We start from the raw sequence: 27,648 nt of genomic DNA, 5'->3' as shown, positions 1-27,648 counted from the left end.
ATGAAGAACACAGGAGCATTAGTAAATCTAGGTGGCAGAAAAGTGGCTTTTAGTTGAGCCAGATGACAGGATCTTTGTAACACTGGTGCACCATTTCTGAGCTACTCTTTGCAGGTTTGCTTCCTTCTATCCTATTCCAACTAACAAATTCTGTTTACTATTCATGTATTTTTTCTACTGCATGATTGCTGCTTATTCATAAATTCTGCTTTCTTATCAGACTGTTCTGCCTCCTCATAGATTTGGTTTGCATGACCCTCCATTGCCCTTACTCCATTATATGACATCCTTTCAACTTCAGAGTCCATGCTAACTGACCTTATTATTTCCATGTTTCCCAATTCAAATCCTAGAAGAAGAGAATCTGATACACCCAATTCATCTTTTGCATTTGAGCTCTGATTTTTGGAGGGCAGCCCTAATGTCAGGGGCCAATCCCTGGTCCAATCAGGAGCCATCCCTTGGTAAAGAACAACCTAGCTCTGCTTCTCAGAGCAGGGGGCTGTGGATGGGGCAGTTTCATCTTGAAGAGGAAGTCGGGTGTGGCAGGCACTTTGTTGACATATCCAGTATAGGAGTGCTCCTGGGAGCCCATCTCTCATTTTTGAAAAGTGACTTTGTAAGTTAGGACTTTTCATCAGGCACTCCCAGGAAAGCCCAGCTAAATGCAGCTGGTGACTTGCTGAGTTTGGAGTTCTGGGCCTGCCATCTCCTTGCACTCTTCCTTCTGGAACTACCTTGGTTTGTCAGCTTATTACCTGTTTGGAGTTGGCTTGTTTCTGGACTCTTTCTTCTACTTAGGTGAGTTGGCTTCCAACTAGACTGCTTGACTCTTGGATATGGTGAGTGTTTGGATTCAACTTTGGTTCTGGATCATGCTTTTAGCTTGGATGTAAATTGCCTCACTTCTTGCTCCCTTGCCACTCCCCTCTTCTACCCAAATCCACTGTGCTCAAAATTGTCATTTACCTGAGGATGCCTTCCCTTCCCAGCCCACCCACATATTCCTGAGGGAATGACATTATGAAATAGTTGGTGGCTTCAGTGAGAGCAATTTTAGAGGAATGGTTGGGGCAGAAACCAGACAGAAGCAAGTTGAGGAAGTGGAAATAGTGAGTATACGACTCTTCTTCTGAGAAGTTTAGATGAAAGGGAGGGAAAGAAAACAGATAGGTGTCAAGAGGGATTTTTTATTATTATTTTAAGAATTTGCTTCTGATTATATAATACATAATTTTGTAAAACATTTTGAAAAATTAAAATCATAAAGACTAAATTTATAATCCCCCATAATTTAACTACCTACATAATTATGATAGTTATTAATTTTTGAGCACCTACTACATAGAGGAATTCTGCTAGTCACTTTATGAATAGTGTTTCTATTTACTGTGTAATACAAAGTCCCAGCTGGGCCAGAATTAAGACAAATATGTCTGTGATACAGAGTAAGACAATATCCTTTCCCCTCAAGCAATGACTGGTATCCATTGATTTACAAGAGGGCTGAGAAGTTTGCTGAGGGGAAAACTCAAAGCCTTGGTAGGGCTTTAGTCATGCATGGACATGTCCAGGGGGGAGTTCCAGAGGTAAGCAGATTACTGGCAGGTATAGTGGGGGGAGAGCACAGCCTGTTGAGGCAGGGAGTCTGCAATGGTAAGGCTGGGCTGAGTCCTGGAAGGTCATGGCCAGTCTGGCTGTCATGGGGTAGGGGCTAATTCAGCTTCCCTGTATGTGTCTTCCCAGAAGAAAACAAAGAAGGGCCTCTGTGTAATAGAAAGAGTCATTTAGTGAAGCTCCGTAATGCCCTAGGGCCTATTACCCGGTGGGTAACTGAGTGTAGCATCTCCAGGAAGAGAGCTTTTCCTTTTTCACTTGGAAAGAAGATGTTGACAGGCACCACAGGGCTTATCCAGCTCTAAATTTCCCACAAAACTAGCATCACAGGGCCAACCATGGTGGCAGAAGAAGTTTTTGTTAGTAAGGTAACAGTACGTGACCTCTGTTAGCTCAGTAACACTTTACCTTGAATGTTAATTAGTCTGACAAAAATGGACCCTCTTACTTCCTGTTTTTCAAAGCATCATTGACTAGAGGAACAATGCAGGCTCGAATGAGGCACTGCTGTGGGCTTCTAGCTCATGGTGGTGCTGCCAGAGCCAGCATCATGGCGTCCGGCTAACTGTGACAATAATCGATTCAAGAACACAGGTAAATTCTGTGCACTAATGACTCACTCCATGTCTTTGCACAAACAACACCTTCTCAATGAGACCACTCTGTATAAAACTGAACACCTCTACTCCCGCTGCCCCACCCCAATCTTCTCTGCACAGCACTCATCACCATTTCACATACCATAATTTTTCTTATTTCTTCTACTTCTTTTTTTTTTTGAAAGAGGGAGAGTGAGCAGGGGGAAGGGGCAGAGGGAGAGAAAGAATCTCAAGCAGACTCTGCACTAAGCACAGAACCCTACAACAGCTTCAATCTCAGGACCCTGAAATCATGATCTGAGCTGAAATCAAGAATCGGTGCTTAACCATCTGAGCCACCCAGGTGCCCTTCCCTCTTCTTCTTTTAAAACAAATTGTCACCTTTCCTATCTAGGATGTAAACTCCATGAAAGTAGTATCCATGTGTTTATTGCTGTGTCCCCCAGAGCCTAGATGAGTGATTGGCACAGAACATTTAATATTCATTGACTTGGTCCATTATGTGGGTTTCCTGAAAATATTTGGGGGAGGATGAGAATCATTTTAAGATTTTTAATTAGCATCTGGATTTATAGCCTGAGAGAACTTGGGATATTTGCTTATATTGATAATAACCTTGTAATGCATATACTATAATAAGCCTGTTTTACAGATGAAGAACAAATTAGAGCAAAAGCAACTTGCTCAGACCCCATAGATAGTGAGGTCAAGGGCCTTATTATAAACTGGGATAATAAGTAAGAAGACCATATAGGAGGTCCTCCTATAGCTTAGTCAAGAGTTAACGAAAGCCTTAATCAATATGGTGAAAAGGGATCGGAAAACAAAGGGTTGGAAAGGAAAGAAACTGTGCAGATTGGTAAGAAGCATGGGAGAGAGTGTTTAATACACTGCTGGAAGGAGCCCATAAAAATCAGATGAGGACAGGAAAATTCTTCTAAGAGGGAAGTAACTTCAATTTCTTTCAGAAAGACAAGATTGGCTAGTTGAAAAACAAGAAAGAAACAGACCAGATTAAGTCAAGTCCTTGCAACTTTGAGCAAATCCATGACAAAATTATCTTAATGTGGATTTCATATTTGAATTTTAACTGCAAAACAGATGAGAGTAAGATGACTTATGGCAAAAAGAGTCAAAGTTGAGTCATGACATGGAGAAGACTGTGGCAATTGTGTCCAAGGAATGAGTCAGGAAGCAGTGCAAAGCCTTGGGGAGAGGGGATACTCAATGTTACGACTCAGGGTTGTTAATCAGGAGGTTCCTGGACAATATAGGAGACCCTTGAAACAGACCTTGGCTTAGGGAGAGGGAGCTGTAGGACAGGGGTAAAGAAGGTCTGGCCACCTCCACCACCCCCCTACCCCTGGCCCATCAGCTGGTGTTGCAGGCTATGCTGTGATCCACCCAGGGATTTTGGAAGGGGAACCAGGGTCAGAGGACTGGATCAGAAGGGCCAGCCAAGACGGTCAGCCATACTTGGTGAGAGGCAGGTAAGGAAACTGAAGATTAATGAATCCAAGAAGCCTCAGGAGGATAGGTCCATCCCAACTCACTGGATATTGTTTATGGGAGTGGCAGCCTATTTATTCATTCAAGCAGTATTTACTGAGTGTTTTTTATGTGCTGGGCACTATGCCAGGCATTGGACTAGGTGCTGGGAATTGAGGTATGAATAAACTATTTCTTGATTTCTCCCCTCTCTTTTGGAGCAAGAACTGGAATAACATCTGGCTCTCATTGGCACAAGGATTGGGCAGGGCTGCATCTGTAGGAGGCAGACATCAGCTTGGGCAGAGGGGTCAGGTTGGGGACAGCATGACCTGGCTGATACAATACTTTTATTTGTGTTTATTTTCTATGCTTGGCTTGGCACTCTTTACTTATATTTGATAAGCAAATTAACTACTTTATGTTTTCTTATAAATAATTTCTAGATACACAGTTATGGCATTGGTTGGAGGAGAGGGCTTTTGATTTCCAGTCGTAAAAGCAACAGTGTGCCTAAATTGCTGCCTTTGAGAATCACCTAAAACAAGGGCATTTCAAATCATCAGTAGAAGCAGCAAAGAGGGGAGAGGGAATGATCCATCTCTCCTATAAGGCCAAACTATGAATCATAGTGGGGAAACCACAGTAGAATGTAAGGATTTTGAATCACTACAAGAGTAGAGGTCAGTGTGCAGATGTCTGGAGAGATGATCCCACCCATAACCCTTTAAGACACAACACTTGCCCTTAACTCATAAGGGCAAGCTGGCGATAAACTTCCCAAGTTGGGGTGCATACCCCATTTCACTCAGCCTGCAAGTAGGCTCACCAGATCAGCCCTTTTTCCCAGGTAAGAGTATTCCTTTCAGTTACTGGAAGGTAACTGATGAAACAGAACTGGTGTCATCAACAGTCCTAGGCCCTTTAATTATTTAATAGAATGGAGCTGAATACTCAATTTTTTGCCTTTTCCCTAGCAACACTGTTGGGCACAATTAGAAGATTTCTGTTAATAGTCTCTCTAACTCTGAATACTGTATATGTGTATAGTTGATTTCTATATAGCACCTCACCCAGCATCTTTACTATAACTGGAACTCAAATTATATTAATCGAAGAAAATGTTATACCATAGAAAAAGGGGACAAGAGTAGGAGACTAAAGAAGAGGAGGGGCCTAAATGAAAGTTCACTATTAAACTGGCTTTAATTTTGGCTATATGATTATAGGTATGGGTTCTAGCTGAAAAGATTTCAGTCTCTGCTTTGATGTCAACAATAAGGATTCCAAGAGACAGAAGATTTTAGGAGTCGCTTTTAAAAGTTTCTAGATCTGTGGTCTGTATTATTTCAGTCTCAATCCTATACCCCCTTCAAAATTTAGGCCATTCATTGCTACAAAGAATTTTAAAAGCCTGTGATGCCAGTAACCCCATGGGCTTTGACTTAGCTAAGCGTGGACTCTGTGTTTAGTTGCTTGGTTTTTTCTTAAGAGAAGAAGCTAACAGGGTGGATTGGGGTCTCAGGATCTCCTCTAAACAAACAAGATGTGTAGTGTAGCAATTCCACCTCTAGGCTCAGCCTCCTGAAATGCTCCTTTCTCCACCCCTCAGCATGCCCATCCCTGACTGGTCCATCTCTGAAGCTGTTATTTAAAACGGGGCTTGTTCTCATTGGCTCATTTACCCCGAACCCATTAAGAGCATCTAATTTTCATTTGTTGAACTGCATATAAAATATATTTGGGGACATAAGATTAATAGTCTTTAGGAATCAAAAAGTCTTCTGGCTGGGTCACCATGACACAACAGAAAGTTCTCAAATTCATAGCATGAGAGGGAATTATGTACTGATGAGAAAAATGGCAGATGAGAAAAATGAAAGAGGGGCGCCTGCGTGGCTCAGTCGGTTAAGCATCCGCCTTTGGCTCAGGTCATAATTGTGGGATCCTGGGATCAAGCCCCGCATTGGGCTCCCTGCTCAGTGGAGAGCCTGCTTCTCCCTCTCCCTCCACCGCTCCCTCTGCTGCTGCCTCTGCTTGTGCTCTTTTCCTCTCTATCTCTGCCAGATAAATACATAAAACCTTTTTAAAAAATCTTTTGAAAAAAGGAAGAAAAATGAAAGATACCATTTGTCATAGAAGATTTTAGTGCACACAAATAAATTTTATCTTTTCTTCATTGGTGTATAGGTTGCCTTCTCATTACTGGCAACTGATACCTGTTAAGAACAAGGTAGGGCAATGCTGGCCCGGCTTATGTGAGAATGGTCCTCCACCATTTGTCCTCACAGAAGTAACTCTACACTTATTTCATTTCTCAAAAAGTTACTATCCAAACAACCATGTCTTGAGACATCAGCAAGTCACTCTGTGCTTCAATTTCCTCATCTATAATATGGTGGCTTACTCAAGATCATCTTTCAGTTCTCTTTTGCTCTAATATTCTGTAATGCTATAAGGGAGGTTCCTTTTTTTAAAGTTTGCAGTCAATATTTGGCAATACAAATAACAAATCTGTCTCCAGTTTATAGAGGTGAGTGTCAAGAGCTTAGTGCACCATGAAGCACAAGTTGAACCAAAGGTTATATAAACCACTCTCTGAACAGTTGGCAATGATTCCAGTTGCTGATATCTCATTGAGCCTGACCCAGAGCTCAGTTCCCTTGACTCTCAGACCCACACTGCAGCACCAACACCATGTAGCCTCTCTCCCATTGCTTGTGTGTGTTTGGCACTGGGAAGATAAAAATGAAAGAGACATAATACTTGACATCAAGGAGCTCAAATCCAATAGAAAAAAAAGCACATTATACTGCACTCTTTAAATTGTTGGTAGAATGATCTTTCTAAAGATATGAATTGAAACATTTTGTCTGTCCCTGCAGTAGCTCCTCTTTGCCTATATGGAAAATCCTCCTACTTGTTCTCCAACCTCCTGTCTAACTGCATCTATACTGATGCCCAAGATCACCCATAGAGGACCAATTGCTTCTCCCTAAACAGCACATGCTGTTTTGTCCTGCCAGGTCTTTGCTCATGCTGTCCTCTGCCTGCAAAGCCCTCCTCTCATCATCTTCCAGGAGGGTTGTCTCTTTTATGACGTATTTCCTTACATTACTCTCCTCCAATCTCCAATCTCACAATTAGAATTGGCTATTTCTGCCTTTGTTTATTGTCCACTGTGTGCTGTCTATACTTCTACAGCACCTGTACAATTTGTAACATTGACTTCTTAAAAATCAATAATGTATTTGCTATTTACACTTATGTCTTTCTCTACTAATTGGCTGTCTTTGATAGTAGGACCATCTTCTTTGTACCTTTAGAACATAGTCCAGCATCTGGCTATAAAAACTCCTTTGAGGGAACTGCCCACAGAGGACCTTGCAAAGTACTATGGCAATGTGATGGAAGGTGCACCAGCCCATGCTTGGAGGAGAGAAAGCATAGGTGCCAAGTCGTAGATGAGCAGTACCCTATCAAGGCAGAGGGCAGGGGTTGGTTCATACCTGCTGGCAAGAATAGAATGCACAAAGGTACAGAGGCCTGAGAAATGGTGGAAAAGGTGGCACATTTGATATGTGGTGATTTGTTCATTGTTAAGCTAGAAGAGTCTACAAAAGTCAGTCAGGGCCCCTGTGTGAAAGTCCTGGTAATCCATTACAGAAAGGAATTTTTATTGGATTATAAGGAGCTAGAGAAGGAAGAGACATGAAAGTCAATATTTCAGCGTATGAATGACTGGATGTGCCTGTCAAGAGAAAGGGCAATGCAGCAACTGAGTAGAGGTTGCTCTAGAAAGGGTGGGCCTGACATCTCTGAGTCCAGGTATGACATTGTTGATATGGGGGTTTGGAGAACTGAGAATGGTCCTGGTGAGAAGTGAGAGAGCCTGAAACAAGGCAGTGAAGGTGGAGACAAAGAGAATGATTGGGCAAGCAAACAGTGTTGGAACAGTGAGTGGTGACTTGTTGAAGATGAGGAATGAAGGAAAGGGGAGAGTCAAGGATGCTTTCAAGCACTTATCTTGAATGTTTAAATGGATGGCAGTGTTCTGATATGGAATGCAGGAAGAAGAGGTTTTGTAAAATAACATTAAGTTGAGTTCATGACATTTGTGAGATACTTACATGAAGATGTTGAGAAAGCAGTTGGAATTATGAGTCTTATACTCAGGAAGTCATGAGTATATCTAGTTGATAACTGAGTCCACAGGAGAGGATGAGATCATCTGGAGATCATGAGAGTGAGTAAAAGAGGTCTAGGATGAGGCCTTTGGGAAAGGAGGAGAGGGAGAAGGAGATTTTAAGGACTAAACTGGAATAGACCAAGAAGTAGGAACAAATCCAACATGGAGTCATGGAGGCCATAGGCAAAGAGACATTATTCACAGGGAAGAAAGAATTAGTGGTGTCAACCACAGAAAGGATGAGGAGAATGAGGATTGAAAAAGAATCCTGGAAGAGCTGTAATATAAGGCTGTTAAATGTAGTTGGTGGTGGTTGGAGGAAGTCCAGCATAAGCCACATCAGCATTGGGCCAGTGAATCAGAGACAAAGGGCTCCTTCTATTTCCTTGTCTCATCTAGTTCATAAGCCTGAAGTTGACTTAACATAGGATTTATGCTAAATAGCTCCACCTACTTAGGGCTAATGAAATTGAAGTGGTTGAGCCATCTCCACCAAGAACTTGATAAAGAATTGAAGAGCTTTCACATTTTCTTCTTCATATGTATGAGTTGGGGGTAGATTAAGGAGGTAGCTGATGAAAGAAGTAAAAGGAAAACATGAAAAAGAAGAGGAAATAAGTATGTGCCAAACAGCAGTGGAAGAGCTCTTCATTCACCTACCTCCACATACTCTAGGGTCTATTTCTAGGAAAACTGTAAGCTAGCAAGGCCAATATAGGTTTCAGTGGGCTAGTAAGTAATGCAATCACCATATAATTTGTTCCAAATTCCTCAGAACAGTTTTACTAAGGGATTTAGTATATGTGGGCCTTGAAGGGTGGTCTGTGGGTAGTGTTGAAATTGAGAGTACAGAAATCGAAAAAGTGCTTAGATGTTTTCAGAAGAAATAAAGAATGCTGTGACATATAAGCACATCATCAGTGGACTCATGTCACCAAGTGGGTATAGAAGAGTTTGGGTGCTGTGAAATTCACACAGGGAGTCATATGGGGTGTGCATGACCTGTGCACTAGTCATGTGCTGGAAGACCAGGTATCAGACCACAATAGTTGGGAAATGTTTAAGAAACAACCCACACATAGTATGAGAAGCACTGCTTTAGATCACAACCTGCTTGTAAGACTTCTTATACTTAGCTTGGGACAAGCTAGTTGACAGCCTGAGCACACACCAACAAATCTAGATATAAAGTCGGGAAATTAGCAGTCATTGTAGAAGATGTGAATTAGTGCTAGAAAACTCTGAAGTTACCTTCTAAAGACCTCCTAGACTGAATGTAGGCTAGTTTATTTTTTAAATTGCTTTGTTCATTATAATATCCTCAAGGTCTGTAATAGGCCCTGGCATTAAATAAATGTCTGTTAAATATGAATAGTTGTTCTAACTATAACGTACAGAATGGATTAAGGAAGAGAAAGGTTAGCATTAGAAAATGTGGCTAGGAGAACTTAAAGACAGTCTAAATATAGGTTGATGGGGCTAATCAGCTTACTGGACACAGGAATAAAGAAAACATGAATCTAAGAAATATTGAGAGGATCCTCCAGTTTTTCCCATCTCAGTAGGCAGCCCAGCTATCCACTAAGATGCAACTCAAAAATCTAGGTTTATCCTTGACTCTTCCCTTTGTCTTTGTCACCAGTATTCTGTCACTCTCTGAGTCTTAAATATCTCTTTATTCTGACTTCTCCTATTCACACTGCTTTAGTCCAAGTTGGGGCACTTTCCCCAAGATGTTTGCAACAGCTTCCTAAATAGTCACCCTGTCCCAGGCTCTTCCCCATTCACCCTTTCTTCCAAAATTGAAAATCTGGTGTTTTTATGTTTTTGTTTAATACGCTGGAATGCCTCCTGATTTATCTTCTAAGCATAAGCAGCACTTCAGCTCCACGGTAGGGTAGCACCTTACAAGGCCCTATATCATCCAGTACTTGCGTCACATTCCAGTCTTTTCTTCTGCTCCTTGAACCTAAGCAACACTAAACTACTTGCAACTCCTGCCCCAAGGGTGTGCCATGATAGTTTGTGCCTCTGTGCCTTTGTTTATGCCATTCCTTTTTTTTGGTATGTATGTATGTATTATTATTATTATTATGTTATGTTAGTCACCATACAGTACATCCTTAGTTTTTGATGTGTTCCATGATTCATTGATGCCATTCCTTTTGCCTGAAATGCTCTCCACCCCTGCACCCTGCCTGCTGCTCCATCTGTGGCAGTTTCCTTTTACTGTTGTAACAAATTATCACAAACTTAGTGGCTTAAAAATGACACAATTCTATTATCTTACTCTTTCGGAAATCAGAAGTCTGAAATGAGTCTTATGAGGCTAAAACCAAGGTGTTGGCAGAGCTGTATACCTTCTGGAGGTTCTAGGAAAGAATCTGTTCTTTGCTTTCTCTAGCTTCTTGAGGTTTCTCTTATTTTTTGGCTGATGGCCATGTCACTCCAACCCCTGCTCCTGTTGTCACATCTTCTCTGCCTCAGACACTGTTGTTTCCCTTTTATATAAAGATGCTTATAATTACTTCGAGTTCACCTGGATAATCTGTAATCTTTCCATCTTCCTTGAAATTTTTTTAAGATTGTATTTATTTATTTGAGAGAGAGCATGAAAGAGAGAGTACGAGCGGGGAAGGGGCAGAGGGTGAGGGAGAAGCAAACTCCCCACTGAGCAGGGAGCCCAACACAGGGCTGGATCCAGGGACCCCAGGATCATGTGCTGAGCCAAAGGCAGATGCTTGACTGACTGAGCCACCCAGGTGCCCCTCATCTTCCGTGAATTTAATCACATCTGCAAAGTCCTTATCACTAAGTAAGGTAACATATTAATAGGTTTAGGATGTGGGTGTCTTTGGGGGGCCATTATTCTGCTTACCAGACCATGAAGCTTTAGTTCATCCCTTAAAACTCAGCTCAGATAATGCTTTTTTTTTCTGAAGAATCCTCTGCTAATCCTTCCACTCAGAGCCAGTCACTGTTTATTTTGTGTCCTATACATGTTACCATCACTGCATGGATTAGCTTGTATTGCATATATTAATTTTTTGAACACGTCTGTCTCCCTCCTATACTTTGAGCTCTTGAAGGAGAAGCTTATTTATCTTTGTATCGTTAGCTCCTAGCACAGTGCATGACATAAAGTAAATACGAGCTATGTTTATTTTTAAAAAGTGAATGTGCTAGGCATTGTGATGACGTGCTCCTACTTCCCTTCAAGTCACATGGACTTCCTAACCCCTCTTGATCATGCCATTCCTTTCCCATCCTCAACCATCTGTAATGCTCTTCTTTCAACTATTCTGTTTTATGAATCCTTATTCATTCTTCAAGGCACAAAGTAAAAAAAAAAATCCTCTGTGATGTCTTTTGCGATCTCTTCAAGACAGAATTAATCACCTCCTCAATTGGGTTGCTTAAATATTTTGTAAATATCTCTATTTCATATCTCAAATTGTGTTTCACTTGGTTATATACACGTCTGTTCCTCCACAAGAGTATGCAAGGACCATATCCTGTTTATACGAGTATTAGACACATAACAAGGGCTCAAATGTTTATTAACTTAAATTGAAGCATGGAGGGGATGGGCATAGAAGGCAATAGAAAGGAACCAAAGATAAAGGATGCTCTTGAGTAGAGGGAAGGAGGGAGGAGAAGACTGAGAAGACACTGGTAAAGCATGTTCAGAAGACTCAAGGCAGCAGAGTGTGATGAAGACCAGAGTCAGAATGACTGACCTCTAATTAAAGAAGAGAGTGTGAGCAACAGTACCAAATGCCACTGAGATGCTGACCTGGGAAATCAATGAGAAAGGTTATTGGACTTGACCTTTAAGAGATCCTAAGTGCTTTAGGAAGCACAGCTTCGAGAGCGCTTAGTCAGGGCCCTGGACCTGCTCCTGATTTTAGGTCAGGAGGGGAAGGATCTCCAGAAGATAAATGACTTGAGGAAAAGGAAAATCAGACTTATCCGATCACCCTGATGAATGCCTGAGGACATAAACCCCTTAGCACAGTTCCAGGTCAGGTTGAAAGGCTTGGTTCTTTCATCTGATACAGAGGGATCAAAGTACTGGGAGAAGTGGGTGGTTCTCAAGGAATGCAGGGACCAACTTGACACGTTCCCCTATGATAATCAGAGATTTTCATCAATGGGGCACATTCAGCTTGGCAGTCTAAGGGCATTTTAGAATTAAAGGCAAATGTCTAGTCTGGCTACAGACCTGAGAGGAACTTCCCTTCCATGGAGCTTTTCTGGATATTGGGATTTCTCTGTATGAGGCATTCTCTGACCCAGTGGACCAATATTCTCCTGCCTCTGCCTGCCTTGAACCATGTTCTCCTGTTTTCCACCAAAACTGCCTTTTCCAACCTATGTCCTATTTGGCTAAACTTTATGGCCTGCTGTCTGTCCTGACCCATGCTAAGCTTAATCTAGACGTACTCTTATGTCTGCCATCTTCCTGGATTTTCTTCCCAAATTGATTTCATCTAGCATTTAGTTCTGTGATCTGCTTCTGTTGTGTCCCAAATCAAACTACTCTGGTCTGACAGGTCATGCATTCTCAACAGGAGTAAGAATGGTTCTTAGGGGATGAAAAGCAACTTAATTTTTTAATGTGTAAAGTACAGATATGAACACAGAACATCAACTGATAAAACAATTTGTCTGTGGTATTAAAATGTCATGTGGGAGAGCGATTTAAAAATGTCTGAAAAGACTCTTTAGGAGGGCAATAATGGGAAAAAAGGTTCAGAAACACCATGTTAGGTAATGAAGCTGAAATTCAAGCTACGAGAGGAACATAAGAAGTGTGGATAGTGAGGAAACAGAGACAGTCAACGTTGGTTACTTGACTGAGTAGATCATGGAGAAGATTCCAACCTAGCAAACAAATTTTGAGCATTTAGTATGTGCCCTGAGCTATGTGAAACCCTTTCACATTCGTTAGCAGAAAGACTGATGATGGGTAGTAAGGAGGGCACGTATTGCATGGTGCACTGGGTGTTATACGCAACTAATGAATCATCGAACTTTATATCGGAAACCAGGGATGTACTGTATGGTGACTAACATAATATAATAAAAAAACATAAAAAAAAAAGAAAGCTTCTCCTTATTTGAGTCTCAACGTACCTGTTTCCTGCAGGAACAATAGCAACATTTTCCATTGAGACAGTAGCCCACCTACCTCCTCTTTCCTTCAGCACCTTTTATGCTAATCACACACTTGGAGGTAACTCCTCATTCACATTTTGCAACATAAGAAAATGAAAAACACAGTCCACTTGTGTTTGTAGAAGCTCCTTTCATGGCAGCCTTTCAACGGGTTGGGCAATTTAAAAGATGCAACTGTAATCATGACTAACTCATTCAGATGCGTGAGGGAAATCTGAACATCCTTAACCTACTTTTGAAAAGAGAGGCAAGGAAAATACAGGATTGGGAAGAATCCGAGGAAAACAACTCCAAGTCTTTGAACAATAGACTCTAAAACCTCCTTAGCTGGGCTTGAGGTAGGCTAGCACACGAAACAAAATGTTGCTCAAAGGAAGCCCAGCAATCATTTGTGTCTACTTGCTCTCCTAGAGCATGACCTTTATTTGGTTGATTGTTTTGAGTTTTAAAATACTCTTCTTTGTTCTCTTATAGCATTCATTAAGAATTTATCACCAAGTCTTTGCATTTTATCTTAGATTGTCTATGCTATGTATGCATCCCCTGTGCTTGACTCCCTAAGCTCTCCTTTCCTGCTTTCCTTCTCTTGTCATGAGTGCTGAAGCAGAGATGACACTGTTGGGGTGGAAAGCTGACGGGGGAAGATGGATGAGCCAGTGTCCACTTAGAATCTAGCGCCAACTCTTGGCAGCTTATCCGTGGTAAATCGTGTTTTCAGCTTCTTCTTGACTTTATCACCCACTTTGTGTGCTTAGCTCTCTGATGGATGTTATCATCAGCTCTGTTTATTCACAATGCCAAGAGCACCAGTTGAATAGGAAAATATTCAGGAAAACCTACTCTTTAAGTGTCAAGTTGACCAGAAAAAAGAAACATCATTGTTTTATTGAATTTGGCATTGTTTTATAAATAAACAATCATTTATATGTTGTCAAACTAGTTGTGCCTGTAGTCATGGTCTTATCCCTCCTTTTTGGTCATACTTTGTGCTCCAGAAGGAAAAGAAGAAGGGAAGATTTTTAAAACACTGCTTTGAGTGGGAGTCTGAACCACAGGTAAATGTTACTTTAGGGGATAGGGAAGCAGGTCTCCTTAGGTGCTTGCAACTGAAAGGGACGATTGACTACAAGGAGAATTGAGACAAGGGACACTGGTGGCTAATTAGACAGCTTTTCCAGATCTGGGTCATTTTCACATTATAGCCTCAATGTATTTTTTAAGTTTTGTAAATTCTTGGAACATCAAACATACCCATTTGAACAATTCCTTCAATATAGTAGATATTTGTAGGCTGTCTTGGAAATCAGGACACCCTGAACTTAATTCCTGCTGTGACATTGGCTGACTCTATAACTTATAGCCTTTTCATTTCTCCAAGATGACATAAATAATGGAAAACATAGAGACTTTGGAATTATTACAATATGGATTCATCTACTCCTACCACTTATTCATCCTACCCCTACCGCTTATTAGCTTGTTGACCTTAGATAATTTGTTTAACTTCTTTGAGTGGCTTAACTTATTTGCGTGGCTTAAAAGAAAATTTTTTTGAGTGTAGTTGGACACTTGATGTTACATCTTTATTTGTTAAATGGAGATAAAGACATCTACCTTGCAGGAATGTTGTGAGGATCTAATGGGATCATGTGGGCAAAACACCTAGCACATACAAATCACTGAAAAATGGCTACTCTCATAGGGGTATCTGCATCCAGAGATGGGAAAAGGCTAGGTGACAAAAGGCCTGGAGGTTCTGAGCTCATTAGCTGCTAGATGCTTCCTTAACATGATGGTATGAGGGAACGAGGAGAATGCAAGCTGGTCACATAGAAATCCAGGCCTGTTTTATTTCTGGTCACCACAGCAATCAGAATGTACAGGGGCAAAGCAGAAAGACAGGGAGAAAGAGAAAGAGAGAGGAAGGGAGGGAGGGAGAGAGAGAGCAAGAGCGAGAGAAGCATGGAAAGGATCTCTTCTTCCTAAAGGCAGAGAATCTCCAGCATTCCTTTAGCAGTAGGACAGGAATAAAAGGTAAATAGTTGCCTGCTGGTGGTATGCTCACCAAGCCAAGTAACCAAAGTGCTTCCTGCTCAGTCTCCACAGATGTTGATCCTTAGCTCTGGATAAGTCCCTTGGAGAGTATTTTGCCAAAAGCAAGAAAGGCAGCTGCATAACTGCCCAGTCCATGGAGCTGACAAACTGGCGTGTCATCAAAGAAAGAGAGAGTCATGCGAAGTAAAAGCCTGTGGTTCAACCTCTCAGTCAGAGAGTCAGGTGGTTGTGAGGTAGCACATTTGACTCTTGCTCATTAACAAAGTGTGTCTTTATGTCCTCTTCCTCTTTGCCTGCCTACCCACTGCTAGGTTCCACTGGGTAGGCAGTGGGTGCCTACCTAAATCACTACTTATTTATTGAGTGTGTCCTATGTACCCAACATTCATTCAACACATCTATATTGAATGTCTTGTATGAAAATAACAAAAATAATAAATGGACCATGCACTCAACAAAGTCCCAATATCACAGTCATATGTTCAACTAATTGTTAAATGGTATGTATAATACACAGAAACCAACAATAGAGGGACTCAGGGAAAGGCACAACAAATCTGAAAAAGGCTTCACAGAGGAGATGACATTTGAGCTAGGCCTAGAGCTAGGATTTCACAGATCAAGGGGAGAGTGGGGTGGAGGAAAGAAGGGAGTAAGGGCATGCCCTGCAAAGGAAAGTGCGTATGTAGTGCTGAAGAGCACATGAGCCCACAGTGTGTCCGGGGATTGGCCTATAGTCTGACGTTCTTGGAACATAGGCTGTGCAACACTGGGGCAGGGAGAAGAGGTAAATGTGGCCAGAATGCCAGTTTTCTGTGTCAGCCTATGGAGACTGGGTGCCAATTACAGGGAATGGGAGCCACTGGTGGGTTTTAAGTACAGAGTTATAGGATTATACTTATATTTTGGATCGTCCTGTGGGCTGCAGTATAGTGAATGTACAAAGGAAGGTGAGACTGACAGCTGGAAGACCAGTTGAGAAAATCATCAATTGCGTCAAATGCTGAAAATGGTCAAGGAGGATGAGGACTGAGAAGGAGTTCATTGCATTTGACAGTTGAAGGTCTTTGGTGACACCTAAAAGTAATTTCACTAGAATAATTTAAGCAGAAGCCAAGTTGCTAAGCCAGTGGTTCTCAAATTGTTGTCTTCAGACCAAAGGCAACCGCATCACTTGGGAACTCGCTAGGAATGCAAACTACCCAGTCTCATCCCATACCTCACCACAAAACTCTGGGAGAGGAGTACCCCCTGGGTGATTCTGATGCATGCCAAAGTTTGAGAACTACTGGCCTGAAGAAGTCTTTCTCCATCTCTTCTCTAAGCAGTCTTATCAGGAACCAGCTCTTCCAAAATTGAGCTGATGCCCTAAATACTCATCAATATCATGGTTTCTCAGCATTCTGAGTAAGTTATTCTCTCTGTCAATTGTATGCTCTTACATCTTTCTCTCTGTATAGATACATGTATAGTCTCTACCTGGAAAATCTGAACTCATTGTTCAAGGCCTAACTCAAATGCCACCTCCCTAGGAAGTCTTTCTAATTTCCTCCAGGCAGGCCTTCTATGGCTCCTTTTGCACATATCCCTATTATGGCATTTATTTTATTGTGTTCTTTGATTTACTGTCTTCCCCACTAGCTAGAAGCTCCTCAGGAGCAGGGACTGCCTTGTTCATCTATTTCCCCATTGTTTTCACATAGTAGATGCTCAATAAATGTAGAAAAAGAAAGCTGTAATGGGTTGAGGAAGTAAGAGCAGCAAGGGAGAAACTACTCTTTTAAGAGGTTTATGAGTGAAAGAAAGAGAAATTTGTTTGAGCCTACAATAGAAAGTAATTGTGTGTGTGCACACATGTGTGCATTAAGGCTGGATGAAAATTGCTGGCTGAGAGGATTAAGCCTATAGAGGGGAAGAAATAAATGACAGTGAGAGTGGGGGCAGATGGATAATGAATGGCAAGATGGCCTTGGAAAGTCAGAAGGGGATGAAATCAATGGCCAATGCAGAAGGATTAGCATTGGAATAAAGGAAAGACTTTTCTCTGAGATATAATAAGGGCAGGAAGGAAAGGTGGGAGCATAGAGCTAAGTTGTGAGGTTAAAGGAGAGATGTTGGGGAGCTCTTTGTTGGTCTGCCAGTATAGAAACAGGGAGGGCTAGGGACAGTTTTACAGGGGAGGGGATATTTGAGCTAGGAGGTGTATTTATTGAAGTGGGAAGTGAGGCCTTTTGCTGGGGAGGAAACAGGGAACAGATAGAGGGAAAGAGGCCCAAGGAGAGTGGTAAAGGCCTGCACATGCCTTAGAGGTAGGAGGTGGGGTAGTGAGGTTAGAGAGCAGCAGTGTGGGTGGGGGGTATTCTTTGGTGCTGATCCATTATAGGTGCTGCAGGGCCCACCCATTCACTCCACTGTCTTTGGCAAGGGAAGCAGTATGAATGGACTGTCTTCGGGCACTGCCTCTGCAATACAATGGAAGACTGGATACAGATCCCAATACCAACACAGAAAGCATTCTAGTTCTACCTATCATCAATGCTGGAATATAATGCAGACAATAACAATATTACATAGGACAACCATGTAGCAACACAGGAAAAGATTTATGATATATGAATTAGCTGAGAGAGCAGGATACAAACTGTATGTATATCATGATTATGACTCTGAAAGATGCCTATGAAGGAACACCTGAATAAAATATATCAAGATGTTATTAGCAATGGTATTATAGGGGATTTTCCTTTAATTTAAAAAAATATATATTAATAATATATATTTAAATTTATATATTATATATATTACATATAATATATAATATATATTATATTTATATAAATATAAATATATATGTATTTTAAAAATATGGAAATAAATGGAATTGGTTCTTTCCCTACTGCCTTTGTCTTTTATTAGGTATGTTTAGAAGACAGTATTTCAAAATAAAATGTTGTAGTGTGGAACCAACATATAGAATTGTTTGAGCTTCTCTCATCCGAGTGGTAGAGGCAAAGACCTGAAATCCTTGAGTTGTTCCAGGGCCGGAGGCTGGCAAGCAAGAGATTGGGCATCACGCTGTAGGGGAGCACAAAGGAGGTATGTGATGAAGCCCTTGTTTCAATAAACTTGGGAAACCAGGCTTACAATAAATGATTAGTGGACAACTTATTCCGTGCTCAGGCGAGTAGTCCAAATGATGGATGGGACTGAATCTCTGAGGCAGAGACCTGTGGGCAGGCATACACACTTTGCAGAAGTCAAAGTTTGTGTGCCACTGGAGGTGGCCAGATGGACCTGGGCTGTGCCTCTGTTTAGCAGCTGTGTGCTCTTGGGCAACTTCTCAGGCTTCACTTTCTGCCTGTAACGTGGGAATCATCATACCTACTGATAAGCTGGTTGGAGCATTACAAACAATAAAGCAGGTGAAGTGCTTAATACAGTGCCCAACAGACAGCGTTCCATTAATGTTTCCTGCCATTATCATTATTAATGTGATAAATGTTATTATTATCCATAAATATTTATGATAGAGGGAACTGATTTGCACTGGGGCACTTTTAATTCTTTGGAGGGAATTCAGGGAGGTGTCCTCAGTGTGCTTCTCTCTCACCTCTAGAGCAATGCTATGGGTTCACTCCAGGCCTTCAGGAGAAGAGGGAAATATGCAAGGAGGAACTCCATGTTGGTTCTTCTTTTGCTAGTATTTGTGCTACTTCCCCCCTTCTAAACAGGTGCGTATTACTCCAGAGCATGCTTTCACCTTCCTCTCCCACTCTTCTGTTCTGTTTTTCTTCTTTTCAACTCTTCTTACTTCCCTTTTCCCCTCAAAACCCCAAGTAGTGGATGAGTAAGGAACTACACTACCTTTTGCATGTTCATAGTTTGCTTTTTGAAACTTGAAGGCTGTCTCCTAGTTGCAGCACTTGGAGTTTACATAAGTCAGTCTGTGTTCCCGCTATTCGTTCCTCTCCTTAGAAAGGATCTATGCCCCCAACTGCAGTCTTTAGTAAATACTTTTAAAATGATAGTCATCTGTAGACAGGCAAGTATTCCAGACCATAAAAGTTCAGTTAAGGAAGGCTCTTTTGAGGTAACTATCTCTTGCAAAAGAAACCAACAGAGGTGTGAACTGTCCACAGGGCCCTTTTAGGCAATGAGGTGTATTTTCCTGGACTCAGATGTAGATCTTAATGTGGGAACCATTCTCTGTCTTGCTAGCATCTGTTCTTCTTTTCTTGCTTAGACATTTAATAAGTGGAGAAAAGGGAAAAAGTCAAAGTTTTGAAAGAAAAATGCTTAGACCAGTTGTCTAGGCAAGAGAGCAGAGTAGTCATACTACATTCTTCTTAACAAAAATCAGAATGATTAAAAACAAAAACAAGTTAGTATCCAGATCAGGTACAACCACCACTCACCTTCTGAATTCCAATTTTACATTCCTTCCCACATTCATGAGTAATAATGATGTACTTCCAGCTTTGTTGGAAACCCTATTTGTATATTTTACAAGGTCATTACCTTCAGTAACAGATACCTGCTCTGAGTCCAGCAATTACCACCTCTGTCTCTGCACACATTAACACACATACACACCACTGATTTGTACTTTCCTATAAAATTACTCTTTCCCTTTTTAATTAGAATGTTTTCAGAAGTAAACCCTATCGTTAAGGCCATGTACGCTTCTATTATAAATACCTGTTGCCAGCCATTAATTACCTCCTGATGAATTACTTTAGAAGATTTTTTAATGCTTACTTTTAGAAGTGGGATTTCTTTTCCTTACTTGTGATGCCCCCATCTTCACACTTACTTAGCCCACTTCGAATTCCACATAAGAAAATGTCCCCTTTTCTTCTGCTTCAGGGGACTTAGATGTGATCTGTCCTCATTTAGTACGAAGATTTTTCTCATACTTTAAGGTGGAAACTTTCTGTATGCCTGGACCTCACTGTTCAAGAATTTCTTGGCTAATTGTGAGGGAAGAATATAAGAATGTTGGGTAGAAACACCTGAATAGTCTCTGAGAACAAAACACCTTCACATTGCATAAATATCTACAGTTGCATAACCATTTTAGTGACTGAAGTGCTGTGAGTCATCCAATAATATTGTGGTTTAGTAATTACACAGTTGTGGATTTATGCTGCGTTTGAATTGGGGAGATGTCCTGGTTCATACAGGCCAATCCTTTTTTGTGTCATTATATATAAATGTATACATCCACTTAGCAATTGAACTGTGATACCTCCCAGCATAAAATACTTAGAAAATTTTAAGTTAGCTAGTACTAAAGTGAGTGTTCCTGTACTAGGTTTCCTGCTTATCTCATGGATGGCAGAGAATTTTGGATTCCTAGTTAAGATACCATTCATCATGTAGTACATGCACATGAGGAACAGCTCATTATACAAGGACAATCTCAAATTTTCCTCTTCTTGACATCAATTAAATTGAAATAGTCACATTCCTACAAGGGCAACAATATGTCAAGAAGCCCAAATTATAATTTCTTATATTATTTATACCCTTAATCAGAGCAGAGACAATTAGTTGAAGAGTCTGGCTCCTAATTCTCAGAACTAGTTTGAATCTTAAGATTAGCTCCTGCCTTCTGGAACTTGTCCTCTGTTTGACTGAACCTGGTGGACCTCTCAGAATGTGGGTCTTCATTGTGCACTTACTCCATGCTCTATGCAAGATAAACAACCAGCTACTGTGGGGTTTACAAACATGAGTGAGAGATGGTTCCTGTGTTCATACTGTTTACAGTCCAGTTTGTATAGGCCACCTCAGTTCATTCCTATCTTGTAGGCTGGGGACAGGATGAAATGAAGTAGCCTTAGAATCAATCACAATGCTCTCTACTTTCCTACAGCCCCATGCTTTATCTCTGTCGTAGCTATGTTATTCGTATGTTGGCTTTCCTGAATGCACTGTGATCTCCAGAGAACAAGGGCTGGGTCTGATACATGTCTGTAGGGCCACAGAGTCAAGGATGTGCTTTGCAGAGGGTAGGCTCTCAAAAAAATGTGTTTAAATCAAAGAATGTATTTGCTTGCTTGGCCTTCCTGATTACAGTGAGTCAGCTTGTGTTGTACCAATATGGTGGACTTCACCAATATGGTGAAGCTGGTGGACCTTTGCCCAGAGGTGTCCACACTTAAGATTGTCTTGGATGTTCTTCATTACTGTTGCAGGAAGAGAAAGTAGAATGAGACTAAATAAGAAGTCAGAAACAGCAAGAGTTTGGTCTCAGCTGTCATTAATTACTTACTTGACCTTGGGCAAGGCACTTAAACTCTATCTCAGTTTCTTCATCTGTGAAATGGGGGTTAATAATGACTGGCTTGGCTGTTTCCCATGACTGCTTTGTGAATCAAATGAGATAATATACTTCAAAGTGTTCTGAAAAGCCTAAAGCACTGCACAAGTGCAAGGTATTATTTTGCGAAGAAATCTTCCTTTTAATTCTTGCTTCCACAAACACTTATCACACACCTCCAGGTTCCTGGCTTATGTGGTGAGATGTGTGGAGTAGCTCAACCTAAGCTTGATACGTACACCAGAATCTCTTCTTCAACATCTATAGCATTGAACTGATTCAGCCTAGGATTCTCCAAAAGACCTAGACAATTATGCACATCTCTCCAATTCATATAGATATATATGCCCCTCGTTCAGCATTTATTCAAAACATATACCATGAGCACTTACATGTGCTATTGTGTGAGGAACTGGGGCAAAATGGACAACATAGGCTCTCTGTCTTTGAGGGGTTTGGTAGCCTACAGGATCTGAGAGAATAGACTTGAGAACAAATAAGTGCCTAATTCTACATTTGTTTTGGGAGGCAATTTTACCTGAGTTTTAATTAGTAAAGACATCTATGTATATTTTTAGTTTTGACTAAAATGAAAGCTAGTGGTGCCCCTTATTCATGTTTTTCTACTGCTAACGGTCTGTTGATTTTAATGGGGCCACAGAGACTGAGGTTCTTTTGTTTATTTATTCAGATGAAAGTTTGCGGGATCCCATTTTTCTTTGGTTTGGTGAAATTATGAAACTTCAAGAAATAGCAATAGCTAAATAGTTATGGGATCACCTGGATATTTTCCTGCCAATTTTTCCTATAAAGTAGGATGTGATTTGATTAGAGGTACTGTCCTGGGGAAGACCACTCCCAAGTCCAGTTGAGTAATTAAGCTGCAGAGTACATTTGGGGCTGACATCTCCAGGCAGATTCTGGCATTTCAAGTCTTTGGCTGCTACTCAAGTTTTGAGACACTACCACATGACCCCCTGGCTCCTGACAGGGATTAGGGAACTAGTCACCTAACTGCACACAGTAGAATTTCGGCTTAGCTTTGGGGAGAGCTGAACAGGAGAAAATATATTTCAGTGCAATTCCATCCTGCTAATCAGTCAGGCCTAAAGTAATGAACAGCTGTGGGGCTGCTCTACGCAAACATAACTCTCCCCCTTTCAGCTACATTGATCTCTTGCCAGTTTTATCTACTCTACCAAACCTCCTTTTCCTTCTCTTATATTTTCTGTATCTGAGAATAGCCCATGATGCTCCAAGATACTGAGGTCATTGCTGATTCTTTGACCCATATTTCCTCTCTCATCTAAGCAATTACAAGGCTTAGGAGCCAATGCCCATCTTTTCTGCATCCCCACAGCTCCTGCTGTTCCTATCTTGCCGCATTAGGGAGTAGGCTCAGGTCTTTATTGTTTGCCTGTGTCTCTACTTGTTCCCTACGTCTGAAAAAGCCTTAGACCTCTAAACATGAGAAAGCTCTTCTTTACCTGATTAATCTTTTGGTTCTTCAATTCTTAGTCCAGGTGTCGAGGTCTTCTCAGAAGCCTTCCCTGCCCATTCCTAGGCTGGGACAGGACTCATAGTCCATCAACTGTGAACCCACAACATTCTACTTGTCATACCGGGTTTTCATTGCTGGCGACCGGTCTGTCTTTATTCCTCAGCTACTCACACAGGATTTGGCCCATGGTAATATTCACCAAAATGCTATAGGATGGGTCAGACTGACTTGTTCTCCACTCTTAGTGTTTGCCAACTCCAGTTTTTCCCTTGATTTTCAGCTCCCATTTTGTTTTGTTTTGACTACTTTCTATCCATAGCTTCCTTCAAGACATGTGTTTTAAAACACCTCTTTGGTCATAAACTTCTCCTACTTTCATTCATAACATCTAATCTTTATTCCTCTTATCGTTATGGGAATGTATGCGCTAAGTTTAAAATGATAACAAATCCAACAAAAGTTATATGCGAACATAATAATTGTTTTTCTTAAAACAGTCACCTTGGGAAACTGCACACCTATTTTAATTAGTCATAGCCACAGTCATTTCTGGAGACACTCTTTGGGGATGAGTACCTTCACATTTTTCTGAATATATTTTAATAGTGACAAATCTAGTCTTTGCAGGTGATGTTTAAAATTTGTATAGAGCCAAGTCACCATGAACTATATTTAGTGAGTAAAGAGAATGCTCTAACTGGTAACTCTATGGGTCACAACTAAAAACTAATGTTATTATCTTTCTCTGAACATAATTGCGCAAGGGAAATTCCAAAGCTATTTTGACTAATTATGTTATTTTTGAAGAGTTTCTAGCATCCCAAGGTGACTACTTTCAATAATAGTACTTGCTTATTTACTGTAAAGTGCTTATTCAAATCCAGTTTGGAACTTTTTTTTTTTTTAAATTTTATTTATTTATTCGACAGGACAGAGACAGCCAGCAAGAGAGGGAACACAAGCAGGGGGAGTGGGAGAGGAAGAAGCAGGCTCCTAGCAGAGGAGCCCGATGTGGGGCTCGATCCCACAACGCTGGGATCACGCCCTGAGCCGAAGGTAGACGCTTAACCGCTGTGCCACCCAGGCACCCCCAGTTTGGAACTTTATAAGCCTATACTCATACTGACTTGTACTTGTGTAGTGTTGTTTTACATTCTAGTTCAACCTCTATTATGTGATAGACACTGGGAATCAGTAAGGCCACGATCTGTGCCCATAAGGACCTCCTAATTAGTTGAGAAGACAGAAATACCAACAGTCCTGTGTAAAAAAGAGATATTTTAATAAGATAAGGAAGCAGTCCAATGGAGAGACTGTTTGTGAGAGGGAGGAATTTGTTACAGTGTCAGCAAAACCTTCTCAGGACTGAAGGATTAATGATGATTAGAAATTCACTAAGAGAAGGAGGGAAAGGAAGGAAGGACAAGAGTCCTTCCAAACCGAGGGAACAGAAGGTACAGAGACTGAAACAAGAAGATGTATTTGGGGGAATCTCAAGTCGTTCAATACTTTTATTGTGTAAAGTTCACAATGGGGGCAGAGAGGATGAGATGGGGCCCAATGAAGTAAAGACCTTGTATCTACCGCTTTTAAAAGTTTGGACTTTATCCTGTAAAAGGCAGGGAGATGTTCTGTGGGTAGAATTTTCCTTTCCAGTAGGATTGTAAACTCTCACATCCAATTAGTCACATAGGTTTGCACACCCCCCCAAGATTGTCTCAGATCCCTCTCTTCCTTTCCATTCTGACATTTACGTCATTAGTTCAGGCCTTCATCTCCCCATGCCTGGAGTGTTTCACAAACTCCTGACTGGTCCTTGGGCTCCAGTTCACCTTTTGCTCCTGACAATCAATTTTACACATGATTATCAGAGCAATTTTCGTTTCCATCAAGTCTCACTCCTGTTCAAAAGCCTTCAGTGGTTTTCTATGATCTGAGAGATAACTACTCCTCCCCCTTCTCGGCTTGGCCTTCAAGATCTCACCAATCTGGTGCCAAGCCCCCTTCCCTCCTTGACTCCTGTCACTGCAAATAGTGCCAGAACTCATCTACTTATTCCCTTATCTGTACCTTTGCTTTTATGGTGGCTGGGCCCTGGAATGTTACAACCACACAAAACTTTTTGCTTGTTCTGTTTTCAGCTGTTTTCTTTTACAGATAGTAAGTCCATATGTACCCATGCTTGATTATATGTCCCATTCTCTTGCCTGGAAGTAACCACTATTCTGGTTATATTCTATTACTATATATTGTATGGTATGCATCCATAAATAATATATAGTATTGTTTTGAAAAAATTTAAACATACATGGATGATACACTTTATATCTCCTTTTGCACTGAGCTTTTCAGTGTCATTTTATTCTTGAGTTATCCCTATTGAATATATGCATGTAGTCTCTTCAATTGCTGTATTTCATTTCATTTTATAAATATACCATACATTATTCATAGGTGGGATTTAGGTTGTTTCCAATTGTTGGCTTTTACAGGGATTCGGGGTGTCATATATGTCCATTGTTGGGTTTTACAAACAATGTTACAATGAATATCTTTAGCAAAACCTTCCTTGAATCCTGCAGGATTCTCCTCAAAAGGGCATCCTGAGTCTTTAGTATCATCCCATTGTGCTGAGCACACCGATACACAAAGTAAGGGAGTTAAAGAAATATTTGCTGAATGAATGAGTGAATGAATGAATGGCGTAGCACAACCTAGTTGACGGCCATGTTCCTTTTCAATGGGCTTTGGCGCCTGAGCCCCCATTTCCTTCTTTGACAGCGCTGGACCTTCCCCACCGCATTCCTCCAGCTGGCCCCAGAGTGAAAGTGTGGGTGTGTGGGGGCGATACCTATCTCACTGGAAGACGTCTGTCTTTCCGGCAAGTTCAGGATCTTGGCAACCCTAGCGTCTGAAGTTCAGGGTCCTATCACCCACCCGCTTCAGCAGAGGCCCGGCCCAGAGGGGCAGTCCAGCGTTGACGGAGTTAAGGCGCGACAAGTACCGACGACGGTTGGAAAAAGCTGGGGGCAGTCGAGGACTCGTAGTAGATCCCTCCGCGCAGCCCCGGCCGGCGCTTCTTCCTGCGGGGAACCCCTGGGTGCTGAAGGCAGCGAGGCCCGGCCGCGGCGACAGGGGCGCGGGGTTTGAGGTGGGAGGAGGCGGCCGAGGCGGGAGGAACACGAGACTGCTTCGCTGCACAGTCGAGAAAGTTTCAGCCAAACTTCGGGCTGCGGCTGAGGCGGCGGCCGAGAAGCGGCAGGCTTGGGGTGCGGGGAGTGGGGGCATTTACTCCTGAGCTTCGGGGCACCGCGGGAGGCCGTGAGCTGCAGAAGCAGAAGGAGGAGAGGAGCGAGTGGGGGACCCTCTGTGGGCACCCCCTCCTCATGCGGATCTGCGCAGGCGGCGGCGGCGGAGGCGGCGACCGAGAAGATGCCCGCCCTGCGCCCCGCTCCGCTGTGGGCGCTTCTGGCGCTCTGGCTGTGCCGCGGCCCCCGCGCGTGGTGAGTATCGGGCCGAGGGGTGCTGTCCCCTGCGCCGGGGCCCGCGCACCGCCTCCCCGCCCGGCCGGCCACCTGGGGCGATCAGTGCCGCCCCCCCCCTTCCGTCCTCCTTTCTGCGAGAAGGCCGGGCTCCGAGCGAGGCCACTCGGTTCCCCAAAGTTTGGACACCGTCAGGGCCTCCTCCCCCGCACTCCCCGCCGCCTCCTACGCCCCTCGGCGGGTGGCCCCACACAGGCCTCCTCCGCAGAAGTGGGGCCGCGCCGCGAGCCTCAGAAACTTGCTTTCCCAGGCACTTGAGTTCGGGGAGTTGGGGTGTTTTGCCCTTTCGTTCTGCGTTTCCTGGGGTCGAGGGAGAGCCGAGTGCCGGCTGTCCGGGACGAACCCTCGCTGGCCGAGGACCGCAGATGGGCTGAGCAAAGGAATGCCAGATTCTGGCGTGGAGGGAGCGGGGGCAGGGCCTCCGAGCCGCTCAAGGGCTTATACCTCCACTGCCAGACTTAGCTTTACCAAAGGGAGGCACACAGTCCGGGTTGGGTGGGTTTGGTTTGGATGGGGACAGGGTTTCGTGGTGCGCCTGAGTCCTGACACTCCGAATCCCTGGTCCCCATGAATCCAGTGTGTTTTGCTCGAGTCTTTGAAAGGTGGAGGCAGGAGCAGTAGGTAAACTGGTGTGGCTGCAATGCTGAGCCACATGATTTAAAAATCTCAACTGCTGTTATTTTTTCCGAGGCGCTGAGCTCCGGCGCTGTTTCAGAGTCTGTGTCCAGCCCCAGGAATGTGGTGTGAGGATCACCAACTCTTCCAACCTGGCAGCAGCATTTGCTGTGCTTTTGGCCTGGTTGGGGGTGGGGCAGGGGCGGGTGAGGAAAAGTGGATAAGTCAATTCAAAGTGCTTCCTTGGAAAGCCTCTTTATGGTTGGATATTAGCAACAGTCTTTGTGAACACGGTTGGACCAAGGAAGGGGAAATCGAATCGCGTCTTATCCATCCCCCCCCCCCAGTCTTAGATTCCGAATTTCTTCAGACTGTTTAGTAGAAAGAGCTTGGGTTTTGGAGCCCTCTGTAATCCTGGGTTCAAATCCAGCTCTGCTGTGTGAACTCACCAATCAAATGGCAATGAAATTACCCAGCTAATAGGATTAATTAAGAGGATGTATATTAAACCCATGGCAGTCAAAAGGTATTCAGAA

General features: G+C 42.5%; 1 protein-coding gene across 2 annotated transcripts in view; it reads right to left on the bottom strand.

The window, feature by feature from the left end:
- LOC148109218 (uncharacterized) overlaps positions 1-26,283 on the bottom strand; it is a 33,886-nt gene extending 7,603 nt beyond the window's left edge. For both annotated transcript variants that reach the window (XR_015726422.1, XM_087866337.1), the window contains exon 1: positions 25,893-26,283. Coding sequence is in view for 1 of the 2 variants with exons in the window: in XM_087866337.1 (XP_087722463.1) it covers positions 25,893-26,243 (351 nt within the window). In the remaining variant the exon portion in view is untranslated. The remainder of the gene's footprint in view (positions 1-25,892) is intronic.
- Between the last annotated feature and the right edge of the window lie 1,365 nt (positions 26,284-27,648).

The sequence above is a fragment of the Ursus americanus genome, chromosome 12, assembly GCF_024610735.1.
Source record: "Ursus americanus isolate L20-20 chromosome 12, mUrsAme1.1.p, whole genome shotgun sequence".
In the NCBI taxonomy this organism is placed as follows: Eukaryota; Metazoa; Chordata; class Mammalia; order Carnivora; family Ursidae; genus Ursus; species Ursus americanus.
The sequence above is the reverse complement of the archived record's forward strand: the minus strand, read 5'-3'. Positions and strand labels throughout refer to the sequence as shown.